General features: G+C 51.6%; 1 protein-coding gene across 1 annotated transcript; it reads left to right on the top strand.

Annotated features, from left to right (window-relative positions):
- The first annotated feature begins 5,519 nt into the window (after positions 1-5,519).
- Pdk2 (pyruvate dehydrogenase kinase 2) lies at positions 5,520-20,711 on the top strand. Its single transcript, XM_042673772.1, has 11 exons — positions 5,520-5,760; positions 7,354-7,495; positions 14,591-14,662; positions 15,508-15,692; positions 16,995-17,084; positions 17,220-17,297; positions 17,999-18,075; positions 18,158-18,256; positions 18,376-18,483; positions 18,943-19,056; positions 19,627-20,711. The coding sequence occupies exons 1-11, from the start codon at positions 5,643-5,645 to the stop codon at positions 19,765-19,767; spliced, it is 1,224 nt and encodes a 407-aa protein (XP_042529706.1). The 5' UTR covers positions 5,520-5,642; the 3' UTR covers positions 19,768-20,711.
- Positions 20,712-22,049: the final 1,338 nt, after the last annotated feature.

The raw sequence follows: 22,049 nt of genomic DNA on the forward strand, positions 1-22,049 counted from the left end.
TGAGATCAAGAAGCTCAGATGAGGGGAGAGACCTGGGAGGAATCCAGTGCTGGCCTGGTGGGATTGGGGTAGGGGAAGAAGGAGGTGGGTACAGGGGTAGTGCAGGGAAGAGAAGAGACAAACTATTTTGTACAGGTGCTGGTGGCTCACACCTGTAATCTTAGCTACTCAGGAGGCTGAGATCTGAGGATCGTGGTTCAAAGCCAGCCTGGGCTTTTGAAAGTCTGTGAGATTCTTCACTAAAAAAAAAAAAGCTGGGCTGGGAAGGTGGCTCAGTGGTAGAGTGTTTGCCTTGCATGCCTGAGGCCCTGGGTTCAATTCCTCAGCACCACATAAGCAAAAAGAAAAAAGCCAGAAGTGGCGCTGTGGCTCAAGTGGTAGAGTGCTAGCCTTGAGCTGAAGAGCTGAGGGACAGCGCCCAGACCCAGAGTTCAGGCCCCATGACCAGACCCTCCCCCCCCCCCCAAAAAAAAAAAAGCTGCTAAGAAAGTCGAAAGTAGAGCTGTGGCTCAAGTAGTAGATTGCTAGCCTTGAGCAAAAGATCCGGGACGGTGCCCAGACACAGTTTAAGCTCCAGAGAAAAAGCTACTTGCTGTAGGGACAGATAGTCCTGGCTAGAGGTCAGGTGTAAGGGTGGAGAGAGCCCTCAGGGCTGAGTTTCAGGTAAGAAGAGCCTGCTTGTCTGCCTCCATTTCCCTACCACCAACCCTGGGTACCACCAGGAGATGAGAAGGTAACTGAGACTGCGGCCTAAGCATTCTTTATGTCTGTCCCCCAGCCTCTGATCAGGAGTTGCTGGAGCACTAGTTTTGTACGTTGATATTTATTTACTTTGTGTGTGTGTGTGCGCGTGCGTGCGTGTGTGTGTGTGAGCGCGCACACACACATGCATGTAAATGCTCGTTTAAGGGCTTGAATACAGTCTGGGCACCGTCCCTTAGTTTTATTCACTCAAGGCTGGCACTCTACCACCTGAGCCATCACTCTATTTCTAGCTTTTTGCTGGTTAATTGGAGATAAAGGTCTCTTGAACTTTCCTGCCCAAACTGACTTCAAACTTCAATTCTCAGATAACAGCTTCCTGAGTAGCTAGGATTACAGGCCTGAGCCACTGGTATCTAGCTTATTTACTGGGGTTTGATTTGGAGCCTTAAGTTTGCTAGGCAGGTGCTCTACCACTTGAACCATGCTCCCAGCCCCAGAGCACTTGGAAGCTCCTCAGGAATGTTCAGGTGATAAGCTTAGGTAACCATGCATTAAGATGAAGACACCCCCCCCCCCCGGGCAGCTTGCATTTTAGGGGTTCCTCGAAAAGCCCCCTACTGTCATGTTGAGGTTGTCCACATAGCCCTGGGAAGTGCAGTAAGATTGGCTCCCTTTGGTTACTTGGGCTTAAACTGTGGTGCACTAAAGTCTTCCTAAGTCTGTGACTTTGGCAAGATTTCACTGATGGTTGGAAATTACTGCGCAGAAGCCTAAAAGCAGATACCAGATTCAACTGTTCTGAGCTACCACTGACCAAAGCTGTTCTGGGAGTTCCTCCCCAAATCTATCTTGGTGTCTTCCAGTCTTGGCATTGTGGCAATTTTCTGCCCTCTACTCCATCAGCACCCAACATGACATTATCCTGGGCCCAACATCCATCCTCTCTATACCTCACCCCTCTTTTCTGTGCCAGAACCTGCCACCTCCTAAGATGATTGTCAGCAGAATGTTGGATTCCCCCAGGAAAAACTCAGTCCTACACAGAGCAGCTAAACTCTCAGAACCCAGTGACCAGAAATTTTCTTTTCCAGAATCTGGGATTTGCTTGTTTGGGAGTAACACCACATATAGGTTATGAAAGCCCCAGTCAGTCGTGTTTAAGACAAAGCCACTTCTAGAGAGTTTAAGTCAAAGCAGATTTTTTTTCTTTTTATTGTCAGTTGTAGGGATTCTCAGGCATTCTCCCTGAGCTCTTTCACTCAAAGCTAGTGCTCTACTACTTTGAGCCACAGCTCCACTTCTGGTTTCCTGGTGGTTAATTGGAGATAAGAGTAACATAGGGCTGGGAAGGTGGCTCAGCGGTAGAGTGCTTGCCTTGCATGAGGCCCTGGGTTAGATTCCTCAGCACCACATAAGCAGAAAAAGCAAAAAAAATTAGCACTGTGGGTCAAGCGGTAGAGCGCTAGCCTTGAACTGGAGAGCTGAGGGACAGCACCCAGGCCCAGAGTTCAGGACCACGACCAACCAAAACAAAAAAAAATCACAGATTTTCCTGCCTGGGCTGGCTTTGAACCACAATCCTCAGATCTCAGCCTCAGGAGTAGCTAAAACTACAGGCATGACCCACGAGCACCTGGCTTCAAAGAAGAATTTATTGCCTCCCTGATCAGCCCACAGGCTACAATGAATTGCTGCTTACACATGCACATGTGCACACACACATTCCCTGAGATATTTGCAGGATGAGCCCAACCATTCTATGAAAGACACCTACTTGTCTGAAATGCAGCAAGGCCCACCACAAAAGGACTGTCGATAAGCCATACTTCTTGTGCTCATGGCCATAGCACCTCCAAGCCCCATTCCAGAAAGGGTCTTTCAGTCTTGCATCACTAAAAGAACACCCAAGGTGATTCTTTCCTTGCCTAGCAGGCAGTGGGATTGCACTTCCTGGGCCCCAAAGGTTGGAAAAGGCTGTGTGATCATTCCTGCTCAATGAGATTGAGCAGGGGAAAGTGGCTCACTGTGGGCTGAAGCATTCCATTGCTGGTGTGAACTCCCTCTGCCACCACCCCCCTCCAGTCCTTTACCTCTGCTGCAGTGGAAGCTGGTGTTGACATAGCTGTCCTTCATCCTGAATCTCCTCAAGTCCACCACCAGGAGACACATACAGTGGAACATTTAGAAATTGGAGTTTTTGTGTTAGTACTGGGGCTTGAACTCAGGATGTTGTTACTTACCATTTTTTGCTCAAGGCTGGCACTCTATCACTGGAACCACAGCTCCACTTTCAGCTTTTTGCTGGTTAACTGGAGAAAAGAGTCTTATAAACTTTCCTGCCTGGGTTGGCTTCAAACTGATTCTCAGATCTTAGCCTCCTGAGGAGTTAAGATTATAGACATGAACCACTGGTGCCTGGCTCTGGTTGCTTTAATTTTTTAATTTTGGTCTGTGGTGGGACTTGAACTCTAGGTCTGAGCCCTGTCCCTCAGCTCTTCAGCTCAAGACTAGGACTCTACCACTTGAGCCATAGCGCCACTTCTGGCTTTTTCTGTTTATGTGGTGCCGAGGAATTGAACCCAGGGCCTCATATATGCAAGGCAAGCACTCGATCACGGAGCCACCTTCCCAGCCCAGGTTGCTTTAATTTTGATAACAGTAATAGCTGCCATTTATTGGTAGGCAGAGAGCTTACAGAAAATCCCTTATACACTGCTTACAATTTGAAAACACCCCAGCATCATGGCTCTCCTCCTAATCACTAGCTTAGCAAATGTCAGGTGGTCCTCACTCACATCTCTGGAACATAACTCCCCGCTGGTCTCACTTCTTTTTTTTTTCACCCTGTCCTTTCTACTACATGCTTGGCACTGTGCCCAGTGCAATGAACAGGACACACATAATCTGCACTTTCCCAGTGCTAAAGTCCAGTAGGGAAGACAGATAAGTCAGCAGTTACTACACAGTGTACTAAGCATCCACACTTTGCTAAGATCAGGAGACCAGCTGAGTAGGGCCAGGGGAAGGTTTCCTGAAGGGATGACTAAGAAGTTGAGACCTGAAGAATAGGTAGAGGAACTTGAGAAAGAAAGAAAGATCCAGGCAGAAAAGATAGCATTGGCAATAGCTTGGAGACGAGAACCTGGGTCAAGGCAGCAGGTACATGGGGCTGGAAGTTGACCAAGGAATGTAAAAAGATGAATCTGGAAAGTAGAGCCAGAACAGATCTTGACAACTGGAAAGACTCCAGTAAGAAATGGAAAGCAGGCAATGGTAGCTTGCACCTGTAATCCTAGTAAGAAATGGAAAGCAGGCAATGGTAGCTTGCACCTGTAATCCTAGCTGCTAGATCTGAGAGTTAAGAGTCCAGAGGCAGCTGGGGCAGACAAAGTCTGTGAGACTCTTATCTCCTATTAACTAGCAAAAAGCCAGAAGTGGAGGTGTGGCTCAAGTGGTAGAGTACCAGCCTTGAGTGCAAAAGTCAAACAAAGGTGAGAGGCCCTGAATTCAAGCATCAGTACTGGAACACACACACACACACACACACACTTGAAGATAATGCAAACAGTGCCTGGCATACAGATCATTATTCTACTTATTTGTGAAGCCTTTTTGTGTGTGAGCTATAATTGCATTGTTATAACTCAATACTTACACAGTTATCTCCCAAATTGAGACGTCAAATGATTCGTGGAAAAGGCCAAATCTTGATATGGGTTTCCTGATCTCATCACAAAGCCTCACACAATTTAGGTACCTGGTTAGTATGTGCCAAGAACTGAAATCTTCAAAGATGGCTCAGAGTCAAGCCCTAGGCCCAGGATGGGACCAGACCACACCCTGCCACCAGAGGGCACACGACGTTTCCGGAAAGGGAGGTCTGCTGGGTTCCCAGCTCCGGACGTCTCTCGGCCTGCCCAGGAATCGGTGCGGCCAAGGTCTCGTGCAGGTTGCCCCAGGCTTTATTTTCAGTCAAATAAGCTACTTGATAATAAACGGATAGTGTTTCTAAAATTAGCATCGACTAACTTCCACTGCTACTACTTTGATTCTGAGCGTTTGTTGGGTTTCCACTGCTTGGGGCTTCCATCCAGCACCTTGACAAGACAAACGCTCAGTCAACTGAAGGATACCCCTAAGATCAACCCTGGGTGGTTTTACACCTGGAAAAGCAAGACGCCGCCTATTTCTGAGCTGGTTGGTTAATTATGGAAATCACTGGGTTGCAAGTATATAGGACAGATTAGTCGGATATTATTGGGCTTGTATCCTAGTTTTGCCAACCTCAGTCTGGGACAGTTGCCGATTGCGAAGCCCGTGTGCAGGTGGATCAGGACAAGGTGAAATGGGTATTTTTAGGGAGGAAAGGAAATCACCTGGGAAGGAAAGCACCTAGACAGGTCTAGGAAGGATGGGTCAAGAGCTGGCCAGGGAAGGAGGAGGGGAGGGGGGAAGACCCCGAATAGAAGACCAAGCGTCGGGCCTCCAGGGAGCAAGGTGTTAACTCAGGGCTCTTGTTTCCGCCCCCTCCCGCCTCCGCCCTCCTTCCGCCTCCGCCCGCGGCCCTGGCCAGGGCGGGGAGTGGGCGGACGGGGGCGGGGCCTGCTCTAGCTCTCGGAAAACAACAGGCCGCCGCCCGCACTGACTGGGTTAAGGGGGCGGGCCAAGAGGGAAGCCACGTGCCGAGACGCAAGGCTATTGGTTCTCCCGGAGTTGTTTGTGCGCAGCCATTGGAGACGTCGGGGCGCCGCGGCGAGCCGATTGGCTGAGCTTTGGAGGAGCCTCCAGGGCAGGAGGAGGGAGGTGGTGACCGAACCCTTGTGCTTGGGCCGGACGGGGCCGAGCCGAGCGCCAGTGCCGCTTGCTCGGGGGACCCGGGGACCGGGGGATTCCGCAGCCCGATCCAAGCCCCGACCGCGGGCGTCGCCGCCGCCACCATGCGCTGGGTCCGGGCGCTGCTGAAGAATGCGTCCCTGGCAGGGGCGCCCAAGTACATCGAGCACTTCAGCAAGTTCTCCCCGTCCCCACTGTCCATGAAGCAGTTCCTGGACTTCGGTACGGAGGGGGCGAGGGGCCGCGGGGCACGGAAGAGGGGGTCCCGGCAATGAGGGGTTAACGCCGAGGAGACGAGAGGCCTTGAGTATCAGGGTACAGTCAGGAAGGGGTTAACGGTGAGGCAGACTGGGCCCCGTCCTTAAAGAGTTAAGTGTACCCCGGCAAGAGACACTGTCCCCCAGACTGTTAGTGGGAGTGGGGGGGCCTAAAAAGGAGGGGTCACGGTTCCACCTCCTTGGGCTTTGCTAGGAGTCTTTGACTGTAAGGGATGGGAGGGCTGCATGGTGGGGGCAGAGAGGGAGTCTGGACCCATCAATGGCCTGAATATGGGGGTTGTCCTGGCGCCAAGTGTGGGGGATAGAGGGAAATTAGGGAACTACCAATGTGAGTGACAAAGCGGGTTGACAGTTACAGCCATCTGGAGGGAGACCTGGGCTGGGCATGAAGGGTCAGAGCAGCAGAGACATCTCCCAACAGCTGGGCGAGGGGCACTCTTTCAGATGCCCACCAGAAGTCCTCCCTAACCAGTTAGTGTACCTCCAGCCACTGCAGCTGTCCCAGCAGTGGGCAAGGACACTTGAAGATCAAATCCATTCTAGTCTGGCAGCCTGTCCTGAGCCGGGCAGAGAACCAAGTTACCATGAGGTAGTCAGGCCACTTGCACCCTCCCTTGGCTGCCCCTGGATTTCTGGGTCAGGATCGCCTGCTAACCATAGTTCCAAGGGTGGTTCTGGGGCAGGAGGAAGGCCATGGTGACTGATACAGTGGTATGGGCCCTATCTCTCTACATGGCATTTTCATCGTGCCAACTGGGATTGGGAGTCGGTCCAGATCTTAAGAGTTGGGTAGATAGCATTGGCTTAGGTTACAGCTTTGTCACTGATGGGAATGAGCAGAGAAGTGGCAGCCAGGACAGGACAGGACACCTGTTTCCCACGATATGTACCCCTCCACATGCTCTATTTGCCACAGAGACTTCACCTATGAAGAAAAGCTTCTTTGCTCCAGCAGTTGTCTAGCCCATACTGGACCCTAGGTGCAAAGGACTTAATCATAAAATGACAGAGTTAGAAGCAGACAGGGACCAGGCCAGAACCTGGGTATCCTTTCTGCCTCCAGGTTGCCATCATTTTTCTACCCCCTTTCCATCACCATCCTGGGTGAGGTGACCTGGGCCACGGCCAATGTGGGACCTGCAGCGAGTCTAGGTCTAGCTCCCATCAACTAGGTGTAGCCTGGGGAGGGACAGATGTCTCAGGGGCCTCTGTCCCCGTGGGTCAGTCCCTCAGAGGAAGTGCCTGATGGGAAGAAAAGTGACGTGTTTTAGGCAGCAGCAGCTCCAAATGGACCCTGCCCACCATGGTTAAAGGCAAATGGAGGTTCAGCTACAGGTAGGTAGGGAATGTCACCCCTGAAGTGATTAGTGGGTGGTGAGAGAGGCTTAAGCATTACAAGATTAGGAGAGCTGCTTTGCTAGGTACCTGGAAGGTTACTCGCTCCTTGACTTCTTGGTCAGTGCAGCCTTACCAACTCTGGGCAGTCCTGCTGTTCCCATGCGCAGTTGGGGGTTCATCCATTTCTCTTTCTCACCAGGGTCCAGCAATGCCTGTGAGAAAACTTCATTCACCTTCCTCCGGCAGGAGCTGCCCGTACGCTTGGCCAACATCATGAAAGAGATCAACCTGCTTCCTGACCGGGTTCTGGGCACACCCTCAGTGCAGCTGGTACAGAGCTGGTAGGACCCCCTTCCACGCCATCACCTGTGTCCCCAGGCATGGGACAAAAGGGAGGCATGGGGGCTCTTGGATGCTGGTGACTTGCCCAGGGAATCCTAGGCCTGAACGGGGACATAAGTCGGGCTCTCAGTCTGTATCTGTGGGAGTGTCTGGGTCTCACATCCTCCTTTCTCCAGGAACCCAGGAAGTCATGTGGCTGTTTTCACAGCCACAATTAAATCATGCTAATGTCCATGCTGGCCACTCACCTGGTCCTGCAACCCCAGTCCCTGACAGGTAGTATCTACTCAGAGTCATATCTGAAGAAACAGAGAAACAAGAAACTAATCTTAGAACAAATGATATCATCCAAGCTAGCTGTTTGGCTGTTTTGGAAAACATTGTGTCTACCAGCTTAGTCCCTTCCCAGTGAACTTTAGAGGGCAAAGACCAGAGTTTATTATAGGTAGCCACAGGGGCAGGAAGAAACCTGCTAACTCACAGCTCTGTGCTGGGCTGAGCAACTAGGTACTGGTAGCCAATGGCCTGTCACATGAAGCGTAAACAAAGGTGTGCCTTGTCACTGGGCACACCACTGACTGTTCATCTGTGAGCTTTCATGGCTCCTGGTTCAGGAAATACAGCATGAAATGGATCCAGAAACTCAGGTCAAACCTTGGAACCCAGCACCAGTCTGCATCTGAGAAAACAGCAGCTGCTGCTCACAAGAAGCCCACAATATCTCGGAGGAAAATAAAATTCCTGCCAAGACAAGACTGACGAAGTACAATATAGACAGTGAGAGGAGAGAGTGCTGAAGAGTTAGTTTTATTTAAATGAAGAATCAAAGTATTTTTAGTGTGTGTATGTGTGTGTGTGTGTAGGCACAAATACTAGGGTTTGAACTCAGGGCCTGGGAACTGTCCCTGAGCTTTTTTTTTGGCGGGGGGGGGGGGGGGGGGGGGTGTCCGGTCATGGGCCCTGAACTCTGGGCCTGGGTGCTGTCCCTCAGCTCTTCAGCTCAAGGCTAGCGCTCTACCACTTGAGCCACAGCCCCACTTCCGGCTTTTTTCTTTTTGCTTATGTGGTGCTGAGGAATCGAACCCAGGGCCTCAGGCATGCAAGGCAAGCACTCTACCACTGAGCCATCTTCCCAGCCCCCTGAGCTTTTTTTAAAGCTCAAGGCTGGCTATCTGCCACTTGAGACACAGCTCTATGTCTGGCTTTTTAGAGTCTCACAGACTTTCCTACCTGGGCTGGCTTTGAACCCCGGTCTTCATATCTTAGCCTTCTGATTAGCTAGGATGACAGGTGTGAGCCAACAGTGCTCAGCTCAAGGTATAATTGAAAAGTAATATTGAGTGTCTCCCTCCATTGCAGAAGGGTTATATGTTTATTTTGACACTTGGAAAGCATAAAAACATAGAAGAAAATGCCTGTGGTTATCTTCATAATCGAACTGAGCACAGTTGGTTGAATCTGAAGTTGTAAGGAGCTGGGTGTGGTGGTGCATAGCTGTAATCCCAGCACTTGGAAAGTAGAGGCAAGAGGATGGCAAGTTCAAGACTAGCCTGGACTACATGGTGAGACCTTACATTAAAAAAGTCAGGGGGTGTCTGGGAAGGTGGCTTAGTGGTAGAGTGCTTGCCTCGCATGCATAAGGCCCTGGATTCGATTCCTCAGCACCACATAAGCAGAAAAAGCTGAAAGTGGGGCTGTGGCTCTAGTGATAGAGCACTAGCCTTGAGCTGAAGAGCTGAGGGACAGCGCCCAGGCCCAGAGTTCAGGCAGAAAGGAAGGCAAGAAGGAATCTGTGGGTGAGTTGAAGTGGACATACAGCGGAACCTAGGCAACTCCAAGCTAGGAAGAGCTCTGCAGACTTGTCAGAGCTTTACTTTGTGGGTGTTGATTATACCCTAAATAGAAGTTATGAAGGCGCGGTGGAGGGACATAGAGCAGAGTCTGATTCTCACATACCGCAACCAGGTCACCTCTTACTGTGCCCTACCCCTAGATGGCCCAGAACCTCAAAGCCAACCAGCACATCCCACCACAGATGGGGGAGTATGGGGAGGTGACAGAAGGTGCCATCTGTTCTTCCTAGCACTTTACTCTGTCCAGCTGACTAGCCTGGCTGCCTGTCCAACTGGTCCCTGAATCCAGGACTTGGCTTTTTGGGGTTTTCTTTGGACATTGTGTTCCTGAAACAGCCAGAGATGCAAGAAGAGGGCAAAGCGCTTCTGGACAGCCATGGCTCCCTTGGGGTTCTTGAAGAATCCCTTCCTGAAAATCCAGACCTTGGTCTGCTTTATTCTTCATCACAGCTTAGAAGTAATTTTCTGTCAAGTAACAGCAGGAGGGAGAGAAGTTAGACAAGAGAGGACACTTCCCCAGTGCATGATTTGGAATAGAGAAGAGCTGGTTCAAAAGGATTACTAAAATATGCTGACAAACTCAAGAGAAAGCCCCCTGAGAGTATTTCCAGAAGCAAGGGGTGTCAGCGGTAGCAAGAGATACTAAAGAGTGGAAACAGAAAGGACTTCATGATGGGGACAAGGCAGTTGTCTGTAAGAGAGTGCAGAACTCCTTCAGGAGAGATAGCCATCTAGTCAGGATGATGGCAGTGGACAGGGACAGCACAAGAAGCAGCAGGCCTGGCAAGAGGTCCATCAGCCTGAGTCTAAAAAGTTTTCCAGCCGGGCACCGGTGGCTCATGCCTGTAATCCTAGCTGCTCAGGAGGCTGAGACCTGAGGATCGTGGTTCAAAGCCAGCCTGGGCAGGAAAGTCCGTGAAACTTTTATCTTCAATAAACCACCAGAAAACCAGAAGTGGCGCTGTAGCTCAAGTGGTAGAGTGCTAGCGTTGAGCTGAAATGCTGAGGGACAGTACTCAAGCCCAGAGTTCAAGCCCCATAACTGCCACACAAAAAAAAGAAAGAAAAAGAAAAAAGAGTTTTCCAAGTTCTTTAAATCAGAAGAGCTCTGTTCAGCTACAGTAGTGTAGTAGCTAACATGGTCGATACCAGTGCAGCCTCTCAGGTAAGAGGTGCTTCTGAGCATTCACTGTAAATGAAGAATTCCTGGCTTTAGTGCAATAAATCATTGCAACTGAACAGACTTAAGATAGTAGCACTTAACCAGGCATGTGGGGGCTCAGGCCCCTAATTCTACTACTTAGGAGGCTGAGATCTAAGGATTGTGGTTCAAAGCCAGCCCAGATGGGAAATCCTTTCTATGTGACTCTTGTCTACAATTAACCACCAGAAAACAAAAAATGGAGCTGTGGCTTAAAGTGGTAGAATGATAATCTTGAATGAAAGAGCTTAGGGACAGCACCCAAACCCTGAGTTTAAGCCCCATTACTGACAAAAAAAAAAAAAAAAAAGTGGCACTGGAGGTGATTGGAAGGTGGGGCAAAACTGTAAGCTTTGACTTGCATTTTACTGGACAATACTCCTCAGCAGCATGGTGTCTCTGAGCTTAGCGTGGCCCCGTGTGTCTGGGCAATAGCATCTCTAGGCCAGAGATAATGTGGAGGTTTCAGAGGCCGTGAGGCAGTGAGCAATGAGGACAATGAAACCCACCTGACCACTTGCAGCATGTCTGGGTACGCTGTTCTTCTATGCAGGTACCTGTGTCATCTTTTACCAGAGCCCTTACAAACTGGCCTGGGCATCATCCCTGCTTCTTAGATGAGAAACGGGGTTTGGGGAAGTAGAGAAACTTGGCTGAAGTCACTTAGGGAGTTGTGGAGTTGGGATTCAAGCTTTGTTTGTGGGATGTGGAGGCTGCATTTTGGAAGGGACAGGAGGCAAGCTGGGCCTTGGAAGCAGACAGAGATCCCCATGGGAACGGAGGGCTCCCTTACAGAGGTGGAATTAGTTGGCATTGCTGGGAACCTCAGGGGAGGAAGAGAGCCTGAGGACTGCCAGTGCTTCCAGGGTTACATAAGAGATACAGAGTAGAAGCTGGCGCTGTTGGCTCATGCCTGTAATCTTGGCTACTCAGGAAGCTGAGATCGGAAGATCAAGATTAGAAGCTGAGGTCTGAAGATCAAGGTTAGAAGCCAGCTCAGGCAGGAAAGTCCATGAAACTCTTATCTCTCAATAAACTACCAAAAAAAGCCAGTAGTAGAACTGTGGCTCTAGTAGTAAAGCACTAGCCTTGACCAGAGAGCAGCTCAGGGACAGCACGCAGGCCCTGAGTTCAAGCCCTAGGATTGGCACAGAAGGAAGGAAAGAAGGAGAGAGAGAGAAAGAGAAAGAAAGGAAGAAAGAAAAGAGATACCAAGTGACAGCAAATCCATCCATCTCTCACCAGACTCCTCCACCTGTCAGACAAGTGTGTAGACCCTGAGTCCTATCAGTGGAGCACCAGCACTCCTACCCGCCCCCCACAGCCAGCCCTTGCTGGCAGCACAACAGCGGTAGGCCAGGCCATCTTCCAGTCCCTCAGGTTGGCCGCCTCCCAGGAGCAAAGATAGCGGTCAACTCTAGCCAAGAGCATTCACTCTCTGAGTCTCCTTTAATTCCACCCTCTACTCCATGGAACACTTCCACTATAAACCCATTTTACATTTGAGAGTTAGCAGCCAGACCCCAAACTCAAGCTTGCCTCTCCTGCCGTATCTCTACAGATGGGCCCCAGCTGCAGGGCAGCATTGCCTTCTTTGGTGCAAGTCACATGGCCATGGCCTGGTTCGTACTGTTGTCCCCCTGCAGGGGTGGGTACTAGCACACATTTGGTGGCCCTTCCTCCTCACATTCACACTTACACCTCTCCTCCACACAGAGTTCCTTCCCTCCCTTCTCCCTTCCCCCCTCCACTTGCCCCTCCCCTTCAGCCTGCATTGCATTCTGGAGGGCAGTTAAAGACTGCTCAAATCATCACTCATAAGCCAGACCTTCCCAGGGCCTACCCCTGCTTGGAGCAGCCCCTTGCTTTCAGACCCAGCTCATTCCTTAGCCCTGGTAGCCAGGAACCTGCATGACTCTGTCCCTTGTGTTTCTCTCCGGAGGATCCAGGTCTAGCTGAGAGTAACGTGGCATGCCGGGCCCCTGGTGAATCTCAGAGCAGGCCCAGGACCAACAGCCCTGTTGGAAAATCCTCCTCTTTGTTCCAGGGGTATACCCCTGTGGGCACAGCCTTACTGTTTGTTGTCCCCCATACCTCCCTCATCTGAGGGCATTGCCCTTGTCAGGGCATACTGCTGCCCCTTGCTATGTTCAGTGACCATGTGACCAGGCCTCACTACGGCCTTTGAAGGTTCACTGGGCACTTCAGCTTTGTGCTGGGACTCTGCCCCACCCCCACCATCGCTGACTCCTCACAGTGCCGGGGGGGGGGGGGGGGGGGGGGGGGGGGGGGGGGAGCGCAACCTCCTAGCTCTGACCCCTTCCAGCCCTAGCTGCCCTGGGTTGTGGAGAAGGAGTCGCCCAGCCCCACCCTCCAATACCTCCTCTCTATACCTGTTGCTCAACATTCACAGCATTTTCCCCTGTTTACTCTCCCTCTAAGAATCAAGTCACTAGTTGAGCTCATGTTTGTAATCTTAGCTATTCAGGAGGCTAAGATCTGAGGATCCCAGTTGGAAGCCAGCCCCAAACAGGAAAGTCCATGAGACTCTTATCTCTAATTAACCACCAAAAAGCCAGTAATGGAGATGTGGTTCAAGTGACAGGCCACTAGCCTTGAGTGAACTAGCTAAGGGACAGTGCCCAGGCCCTAAGTTCAAGCCCCACAATCAACAACAATAACAAAAGAATGAAATGAGCAAGAAGCTGTGTCCTGGACGTGGGTAGGTGGCAAGGGGTATGGACTTACCTTGGCCTGGGCGAGAAAAGCCCAGCTCTGCATGTTGTTTCGCTGTCTGTGAAACGGCCTGCCAGTAAGCAGTGTCCGCTGCATGGGTGACTGGACACTAGGAGCAGTTAACACAGAGCAGAGCAGGAAAGTGCTGTTGGTCCGTGGGTAGGATCACTATTAGGCCCAGTGGAGATGGTCATGCCGTTGGCTTCATGGTGTGACCGGAAGTCAGACATACCAGGGCTTGGATCCCAGCTGCTCACTGTGTGCCTGGCAGCATATTGCCTTTCTTCTCTGAGTGGTGAATTACCCAGAAAAAGAGTCAAGTGAGTAGTGATCTTCTCTAGACTCGTGGGGACCCAGTCCCTCCCAAGGAGAGAGTTGGCTGTGCCGACTCTCCATTATAAAATCCAATTCCCTGCTGGGCACTGGTGGCTCATGCCTATAATCCTAGCTACTCCAGGGGGCTGAGATCTGAGGATCACAGTTCAAAGCCAGCCCAGAGGAGGCGGGGAGGGAAGTGATGGTAGGGGGAAAAAAAGGAGGAGGTAACAATGCTCGCTATGAAATGTGCTCATTACTCTACTCATGTAATTGTAACCCCTCAGTACAGCATTTTTACAATAAAAAAAGCTAGCCCAGGCAGAAAAGTGAGCCTCCTCTCCAATTAGCCATCAGAAAGTCAAAAGTGACACTGTGGCTCACATGGAAGAGCACTTGAACGCTTTTGTGCATAAAACCTCAGGGGTAGAACCTGGGCCCTGAGTTTAAACCTCAAGACTGGTGCGCATGTGCGCACTCGCGCGCGCGTGTACACACACACACACACACATTCTCTAGATCAGTTCTAAGCCTCAGCTACCCAAGCACCAGTTGTCCTAGGAAAAGCCCTATACCAGCTAGTCTGCCAGCTATGCTCACTGAATCATCAGCTGCCTGTGGGAGAAGTGTTAGGATCTGTCTGGGAAGGCGCTCGGAGACATCTGCATCCTTCCTTACTGAAAGCCCTTGGTCCATTTTCCTCTGTCCACTTTGGGCCTCAGTTTCCTGATCTAAAAGACCTCATGGATGAGCATATCTCCAGGCCCCTGCTAAAACTACTATTCTAAGATTCCAAAGTGGAGGCTTTCCAAGGAGGCCAGAGAATTGGAGGTTTTTGTGCCTAGCTCGCTGGGTTGTCAGGGAAACGTGCAGATGGACTGTGAGCCACAGCTTGTCAGCAGATCCAGCACTATAGTCCCACAGGAAAAGGAGACCAGGAAGGTCCAGCCCCAACTGAGGCTATGGCCCCTCCTGTCCCTTGCACACAGGTACGTCCAGAGTCTGCTAGACATCATGGAGTTCCTGGACAAGGATCCTGAGGATCACCGCACCCTGAACCAGTGAGTGAATTTCCCCATGGGTGGCTGGAAGGCAGGGGCATCTGGTCACAGACCCATGGTCAGAATACCAACTGAGTGGAAGGATTACAGGCATTCCTGGCAGCTCATGCCTGTAATCCTAGCTCCTCTGGAGGCTGAGCTATGAGGATCATGGTTCAAATCCAGCCTGGGCAGGAAAGTCGGTGAGATTCTAATCTCTAATTAACCATCCAAAAGCTGGAAATAGAGCTGTGGCTCAAGTGGTAGAGTGCTAGCCTTAAGCACAAAAGCTCAGAGATAGTGCTCAGGTCCTGAGTTCAAGTCCTAGAACTGGCACAAAAAAAAAACAAACCCTACCTTTTGGGGTTCCCAGTCAGAGCATGGAGCTAGACTGCTTCAAGGGGTCCTGAGTGATGAGAGACTTGGTATTTGGGTGGACAGGAAGCCAGGCCTTACCCTGGGGAGCCCCCACCCCTTCAGAGGACCAGAACTCCAACTGGGAGTTGGGGGGGGCATTGCATGTCTGTAGCCCTGGGGAGGGAGAGGAGGTCAGGAGTGGAGGAGAGAGCTGGGAGGGTACCCTTGGCTCACGCCTATAATCCTAACTACTCAGGAGGCTGAGATCTGAGGATCGAGGTTCAAAGCCAGCCCAGGCAGAAAAAGTCCGTAAAACTCTTATCTCTAATTAACCACCAAAATACCAGAAGTGCCACTGAGGTAGAATGCTAGTCTTGAGCTGAAGAGCTCAGGGACAGCTCCCAGGCCCAGGCCCAGAGTTCAAGTGCCATGACCAACCAAAAACAAAAAAATAGGAGAGCTGAAGGTTTCCCTAAGGCAGAGTGAGCGACTGTCTGCCCTTCCTATAGGTTCACTGAAGCCCTTGTCACAATCCGGAACCGACACAACGACGTGGTACCTACAATGGCACAAGGTGTGCTGGAGTACAAGGACACCTATGGCGATGACCCCGTCTCCAACCAGAACATTCAGTACTTCCTGGACCGCTTCTACCTCAGCCGCATCTCCATCCGCATGCTCATCAACCAGCACAGTGAGCTTGTGGGATATGGGGGAGGACTCGGAGCCATGGGTATGGGAGCTGGGAAGGGGCAACTCCCCCCTCTGTCTGGGGCAGGACATCAGGACACGTCAGCCACTGTGTCCAGGGGCCTAAGGCACCATTCAAGGACTGAGAAAGTTACTGGCTCCAAAAAGAAAGGTATACTATTGAGTTGTATTGCTTTAAATGTTTGCAAATTGTAACCTATGTCACATCTTTAATTTGTTTTAGTTTTTTTTAACTCTCATTATACTTAAGAACTGTTATTTAGAAATCCTTTTTTCCAGGAGGATTTACTGTGAATGTTGACAGATCATAGCTGTTATAAATGAAATGAGTTCCTTATGTTTGAATCCTTTCAAAAGCAAGGTGGTGAAAATTGTCTTACATTGTTTTACCAAAGCTAAGTATATTTCAGCACTGATGGCTCACACTTATAATCCAAGCTACTCGAGAGGCTGAGATCTGAGGATCATGTTCAAAGAAAAGTTCGTGTGACTCTTTTTTTGGACATTCATGGGGCTTGAACTTTGGGCCTGGGCGCTATCCTTGAAGCTCTTTTTGTGTTTTTTGTTTTTGTTTTGTTTTGTTTTTTTAAATAAGAGGCTAATGAACTTTTCCTGCTTGGGCTAGCTTTGAACCATGATCCTCAGGTTTGAACCATGACCCTCCTGAGTAGCTAAGATTACAGGAGTGAATCACTAGCACCTGGCTTATGAGACTCTTATATCCCATTATTAACCAGAAAGAAGCTGAAAATGGAGTTGTAGCTCAAGTGGTAGAGCGCCATCCTTGAGCAAATGAGAGCATGCTGCCCTGAGTTCAGGCCCCATTACCGCCATGTAGCTTGTAAGGTATGATGTGAGGAGAACTCTCTGGAAAGAATGCTTCAAGCTGGGTGCCTATGGCTCACGCCTGTAATCCTAGCTACTCAGGAGGCTGAGATCTGAGGATTGCAGTTCAAAGCCAGCCCAGCAGGAAACTCCATGAGACTCTTATCTCCAATAAAACCACCAGAAAACCGGAAGTGGTGACGTGGCTCAAGCGGTAGAGTGCTCGCCTTGAGCTAAAGAGCGCAGGGACAGCGCCCAAGCCCAGAGTTCAAGCCCCATGACCGACAAAAAAAAAAAAAAGAATACTTCAGGCTACAAAAGCCCCAGATGGCCTGAACCGGGGGCAGAGGGCAAGATGGAAGACATTTTAGGATCTGAGCCTAGAGCTTAAAGATGGAGGTGAAGAGGTGTCTTGGGAAGAGAATGTGGCCTGGCTAGCAGCCTTGCCTTCTGCCCACAGCCCTCATCTTCGACGGCAGCACCAACCCTGCCCACCCCAAACACATTGGCAGCATCGACCCCAATTGCAACGTGTCCGAAGTGGTGAAAGGTGAGCCCACAGAGTCCCAAGAGCTCAGTGGATGGGGCAATGGCCCCCTGGGCATTCTTACCTCCTGGTGAGAACCAGTATCAGTGCCAACAGGCCTGCCTGCTTAGTCAGCTGAATGGCCCCATCTTTTGTCAGATGCCTATGACATGGCCAAGCTCCTGTGTGACAAGTATTACATGGCCTCACCTGACCTGGAGATCCAAGAAGTCAATGGTGAGCAAGTGACACATGCGTGTGCGTGCGCACGTGTGTGTGTGTGTGTGTGTGTGTGTGTGTGTGTGTGTGTGTGTGTGTATCAGGGAAGGTTGGGGACATGAGAAAACAGGTAAGATGGGAGTCAGGTCATGGACTTCTATCTGGAGAGGGAGAGACTACGGTATTATTACTCATTCTGTAGCTATGGAGTGTTTGGAAACAAGACTATATGTAAACAAGACTGGCAAGGTCCTTGTTCTCACTGAGCTTACATTCTGGGTTCTGAGCTGTTTGGGGAATGGAGTATTTAACTAATGAACAAATAAATACACATGGTGACAGGAAGAAAATAAAATGGAGTAGTAAGAAGACAGAGACCAGGAGGAGATGATATCAGTAGGATATCAATTTGGCTGCATCCCCTAAGCCCAATCGTTAGTGGCTTTGGTGGTTTTTGGGTGGCTAACCGCAGAGCTGGAGCAAGGAAGGAGGCTGTACCAGGACTGAACACATGGCTTCCATGGGTCACTAGCTGCCCCAGTGCAGAGGAAGCTGGGGGGTTAGTTTCTGGCTGGGCATCCATGTGCTCAGGTATAGCTTTAGGAAGAACTGTCCATTCCTAATAGGAGAAGGGGGAATGTCTTCAGGGGGTCCACATCTGGATAAGGTTATAGAGGTGACTTGTCAACAGTTTCTCATCTTGGCCTTGACTCCCACAGCTGCCAATACCACCCAGCCCATTCACATGGTCTACGTCCCCTCCCACCTCTACCATATGCTCTTCGAACTCTTTAAGGTAAGGAGAGCAGGGTGGCCCTTTGTGGGGGCATCATTAGGGCTTGTCTGTCAGTCAGCTTGTGCCTCATTCTCTTCCCCAGAATGCCATGCGGGCCACGGTGGAAAGCCACGAGTCCAGCCTCACTCTCCCTCCTATCAAGATTATGGTGGCCTTGGGTGAGGAAGATCTATCAATCAAAGTATGTGGCCCTTGGCCTTGCCAGTGGGGAATACCATGGGAAGATCGGGGGTGTCAGAGTTGGGGGAGAGGGTGGAAAACTAAGCTTTGAGGGCCCCTGACATGTCCCCTTTCCCCCAGATGAGTGACCGAGGTGGGGGTGTCCCCTTGAGGAAGATTGAGCGGCTCTTCAGTTATATGTACTCCACAGCACCCACCCCCCAGCCTGGCACTGGGGGCACCCCGCTGGTGAGGCAGCTTCCTCTAGTCCCCACACACACGCTCCCGCTTGGCTTCCCTATCACCAAGCACGCTGCTCCTTGCACAGCTGTGTGGTAACAATCCCCTCTCCTGACCTGGGCCTCCTGTTCTCATTTCTCCCCTGCAGGTGCATGACCCCCTCCCTGCCAACCATCTGTTTGCCTTGCTGTCACCTTCCCTGAGTCTCTCTCTTGTTTTTGTTTCAAGTGCCAGCACCTCCTTGTCTGCTTGTCCTGCCCCCAGCCGGGAGGCAGAGCCAGGCCTCAGGTCCACCAGGGCAGAGCTCTCCCTGACTCCATGTTACCTGCACTGCCTGTCTTCCCTCAGAGGGGTCCCTTTTCCACCCTAGCTCCCCAGCCCTGGGCATGCCCTGCTCAGCACCCTTTGCTCACTGGATCCGTTTTGCAGTTCCTTCCCTTTGTCACCCTACCTTCCTTCCCCCTATAGGCTGGTTTTGGATACGGGCTCCCCATTTCCCGCCTCTATGCCAAGTACTTCCAGGGAGACCTACAGCTCTTCTCCATGGAGGGCTTTGGGACTGACGCTGTCATCTATCTTAAGGTGAGGGCCCCTGCTCACAGAGCCCACTGGAGGTGGGATTTGCTGCTGGTAGGTTCCTGGCCATCCCTCCATCCTCTCCTGATTCCAGCATTAGAGCAAAGCTATAGCTCCCTGACCAGTGAAACCTCAGCCCAGACATATACACTGTGATAGGGAATTGCAAGGGTCCATGATCCGTGATTAAGACCCTTCTTTTGGGGACTCGACCTGTTAGGCCTGGATGGAAAGGGCACGGAGAGGTCTTGTCATTCAGCTGAAAAAATAAGGCTATAGTAACCCTGATGAGGTCGCAGCCCAGCCTCTTCCCCTCCCTCCCTCCCTCCCTCCCTTCTTCCCCTTTTGAGACAGCAGCTTTCTGGATGGGCAGAAGCAGGACAAGAGTCAGATCCTTTCTTAGGTCTCCAGGCCTGGGTTAGTGGCTGAACCAGCATTAAGTGGGTGAGCTGACTCTGACTTGGGGTGGGTTGTGAGGGTGGACACCGGCCCAGCCCAGCCCATCTGGGAAAGGCTGGTCTGCTGAGGCGTGGGCAAGGCACGGGAAATGGGAGGGCTGACCATGGCACTCTTCAGGCCCTGTCCACAGACTCGGTGGAACGTCTACCTGTATACAACAAGTCTGCCTGGCGTCACTACCAGACCATCCAGGAAGCTGGCGACTGGTGTGTGCCCAGCACAGAGCCCAAGAACACATCCACATACCGGGTCAGCTAAGAGCCACGTCTCCCCCATACCTAAGAGGACAACTGCTCTCTCTGGGTCTAGCCACCAGGGTGATCCGGCCCATCCCCCAGGGCTGTATGGATCAGGAGTGGTTTTCCCTGATCACCAGCTCTCTGTGGAAATCATTGAGGTGACCAGTCTGTGGTGGTCCCTAAGTGCCAATCTGTCTTCAAGGAGACACCGGGCAGTCTCCCTGGGACCCTGTCTCTGTGGCAGTGCCTGTGGGCTGCAGATGGCTTCACCCTGGGGGAGCCCCAGAGACACTTCCCCACGACAGTCCTCTCAGACCAGTACTATTACTTTTCTGCCAGGAGTCCTGGTCCTCCTCACTGCCTGCACAGTCCTGGCCCCCCAAGTGGCTGTTCCTCTTGTCTTGTGCCCCCATCCCTTACGGCACACTGGCCCTGGTCCTTTGTCAGTATTGGGAAGGTTCAGAAGCCTTTGGACTTGGTGGGGCAAGGATGCATCCATGACTCCTGGTTTGGGACCTGGTTCTACAGCCTTTCCCTCCACCCTGGACATTAGGGTTGGGGCAGGGGTAAGGGTTGGGAAGTGGTTTCTACTCAAAGCCCACCCCAAAGGGAAGAACCAGGGAAGAACCAGAGATTGCCTGCTCCAGCCGTGGACCTTCAAATGACCTTGGCGATGTTTGTGAAGCCTCTCAAGCCCTTACCCAGCATGTCCTTTCAGGCACACCCTTATCTGCCCACTGGACACGCCCCCCAGTCCTGCCTGAGCTCTAGACCCCAGCGCCACTGTGCCTCACATGCGCTTGGGTGGCTTTCTTTCTAGGACTCTCTGTACATAGTCTTTTTTTTTAAAACCATGATTGCCCACCTTTTCCCTCAGCACACAGGGGGTTAAAGCCATGTGCTCCTCCCAGTGGCCATGATGGTGACAGTGACATCCACAGTAAAGAGGAGATGGAATGAGAACGGAGGCCTGGCTGCATTGCTGGGGGAGGGGACACACACACACACACACACACACACACACATCCATGCAGACCAAAGAACCCATGAGCAACATACTGAACTCAGGATACTGGTCCAGCTCGATATCTGTCCATATGACGACACCATCAGAACACCTGGAAGCCCAGGACCCAGTGACAGGCCTGAGCTTCAGTACACTTCAGGGCATGGCTTAGTTTCCAGGTTCCTGACCCACCCCTCAATCCACGCAGACAGAAGAGTCACTGGCAAGTCATAAGTGTTTATTGGAAGAAACCAAGGACCACCTCCCCCTATCACATGCAGGGGGGCACCCACTTAGCTCCTGATGGCTTCCAGGACCCAGGTGCCTGCAGCCCCTCAGCCAGGCTTAGATTGTGCCAGTGCCCCTACACCTCAGTTTCCCTCAGAAGTCTTTCTCACAGCACAGATGGCAGAGGGCAGAAAGTGCTGGTCCTAGGGACAGGACTCTGGCCCTAAGCCGCAGAGCTGGGTAGGAGTCAAGAGTCGGCATGCACTGTCCTGCCCACCCTACCAGGCCACTGGGAAAGTGGAGCCGTTCTGACCACAGAGCCTATTGCTCACTCTGGCCAGTTCCCCAGAAGCTGGACCAGCCACTGGCCAGCATGGATACCTGGATTTTGTCTCTGGACATTTCCTAAAAAAGACAGATAGTATCCAAAGCTGCTGGTAGATTCTACCCCCACCTAAGGCTGACCTGGCTCTCCTTGCAGTCCAGCAAACCAGAGCCCCTGTGGTTTGCCCATTCTGGAGCCCACAGAGGCCCTGATGATGGACTCTTCTGATCCAGCAGCTTCCAGGCAGCTTCTATCTGGCTGGAGTCACTAGTTCACTGTTGGGACATTGGGGATGGGGGAGGAGTTCTCTGTCCCCAATGAGCCCAGGTGCCCTCTGGCTGGGTCCTGGATCAGAGAATGGGTCAAAGACCCACTGTAGGAGGGGCAGTGGGTGGCTACCATCCCAACCCATTGAGACCCACAGGGCAGGAAAGGAGAAGAGGTTTCCCCTCCCCTCCCTTCTATTCCCACAGCCCTTGCAGAAGCTGGACCTGCCCCACACCACACTCTATCCTCCTGTTAGGGGGTTGGCTGGGAATCTACCCTGAGTGCAACTTGCTGTAGTGCCCGCCAATCTCCCTGTTAGCAGAATAGCTTCCCCCCGCCCCGCCCAGTCATCTCAGAGCTGGAGAGACACAGCTCTGTCCTCCTACCCCTGCTGAGATGCCCAGCCTGAAGACCCTGGCCTGCCACAGGGCCTCTGGGAGGAAGGCAGGCATGCAGCCGGCTCGCTTGCTGCCCT

Source organism: Dipodomys spectabilis, unplaced genomic scaffold (assembly GCF_019054845.1).
Source record: "Dipodomys spectabilis isolate Male_0828 unplaced genomic scaffold, ASM1905484v1 ptg000018l, whole genome shotgun sequence".
Classification (NCBI taxonomy): Eukaryota; Metazoa; Chordata; class Mammalia; order Rodentia; family Heteromyidae; genus Dipodomys; species Dipodomys spectabilis.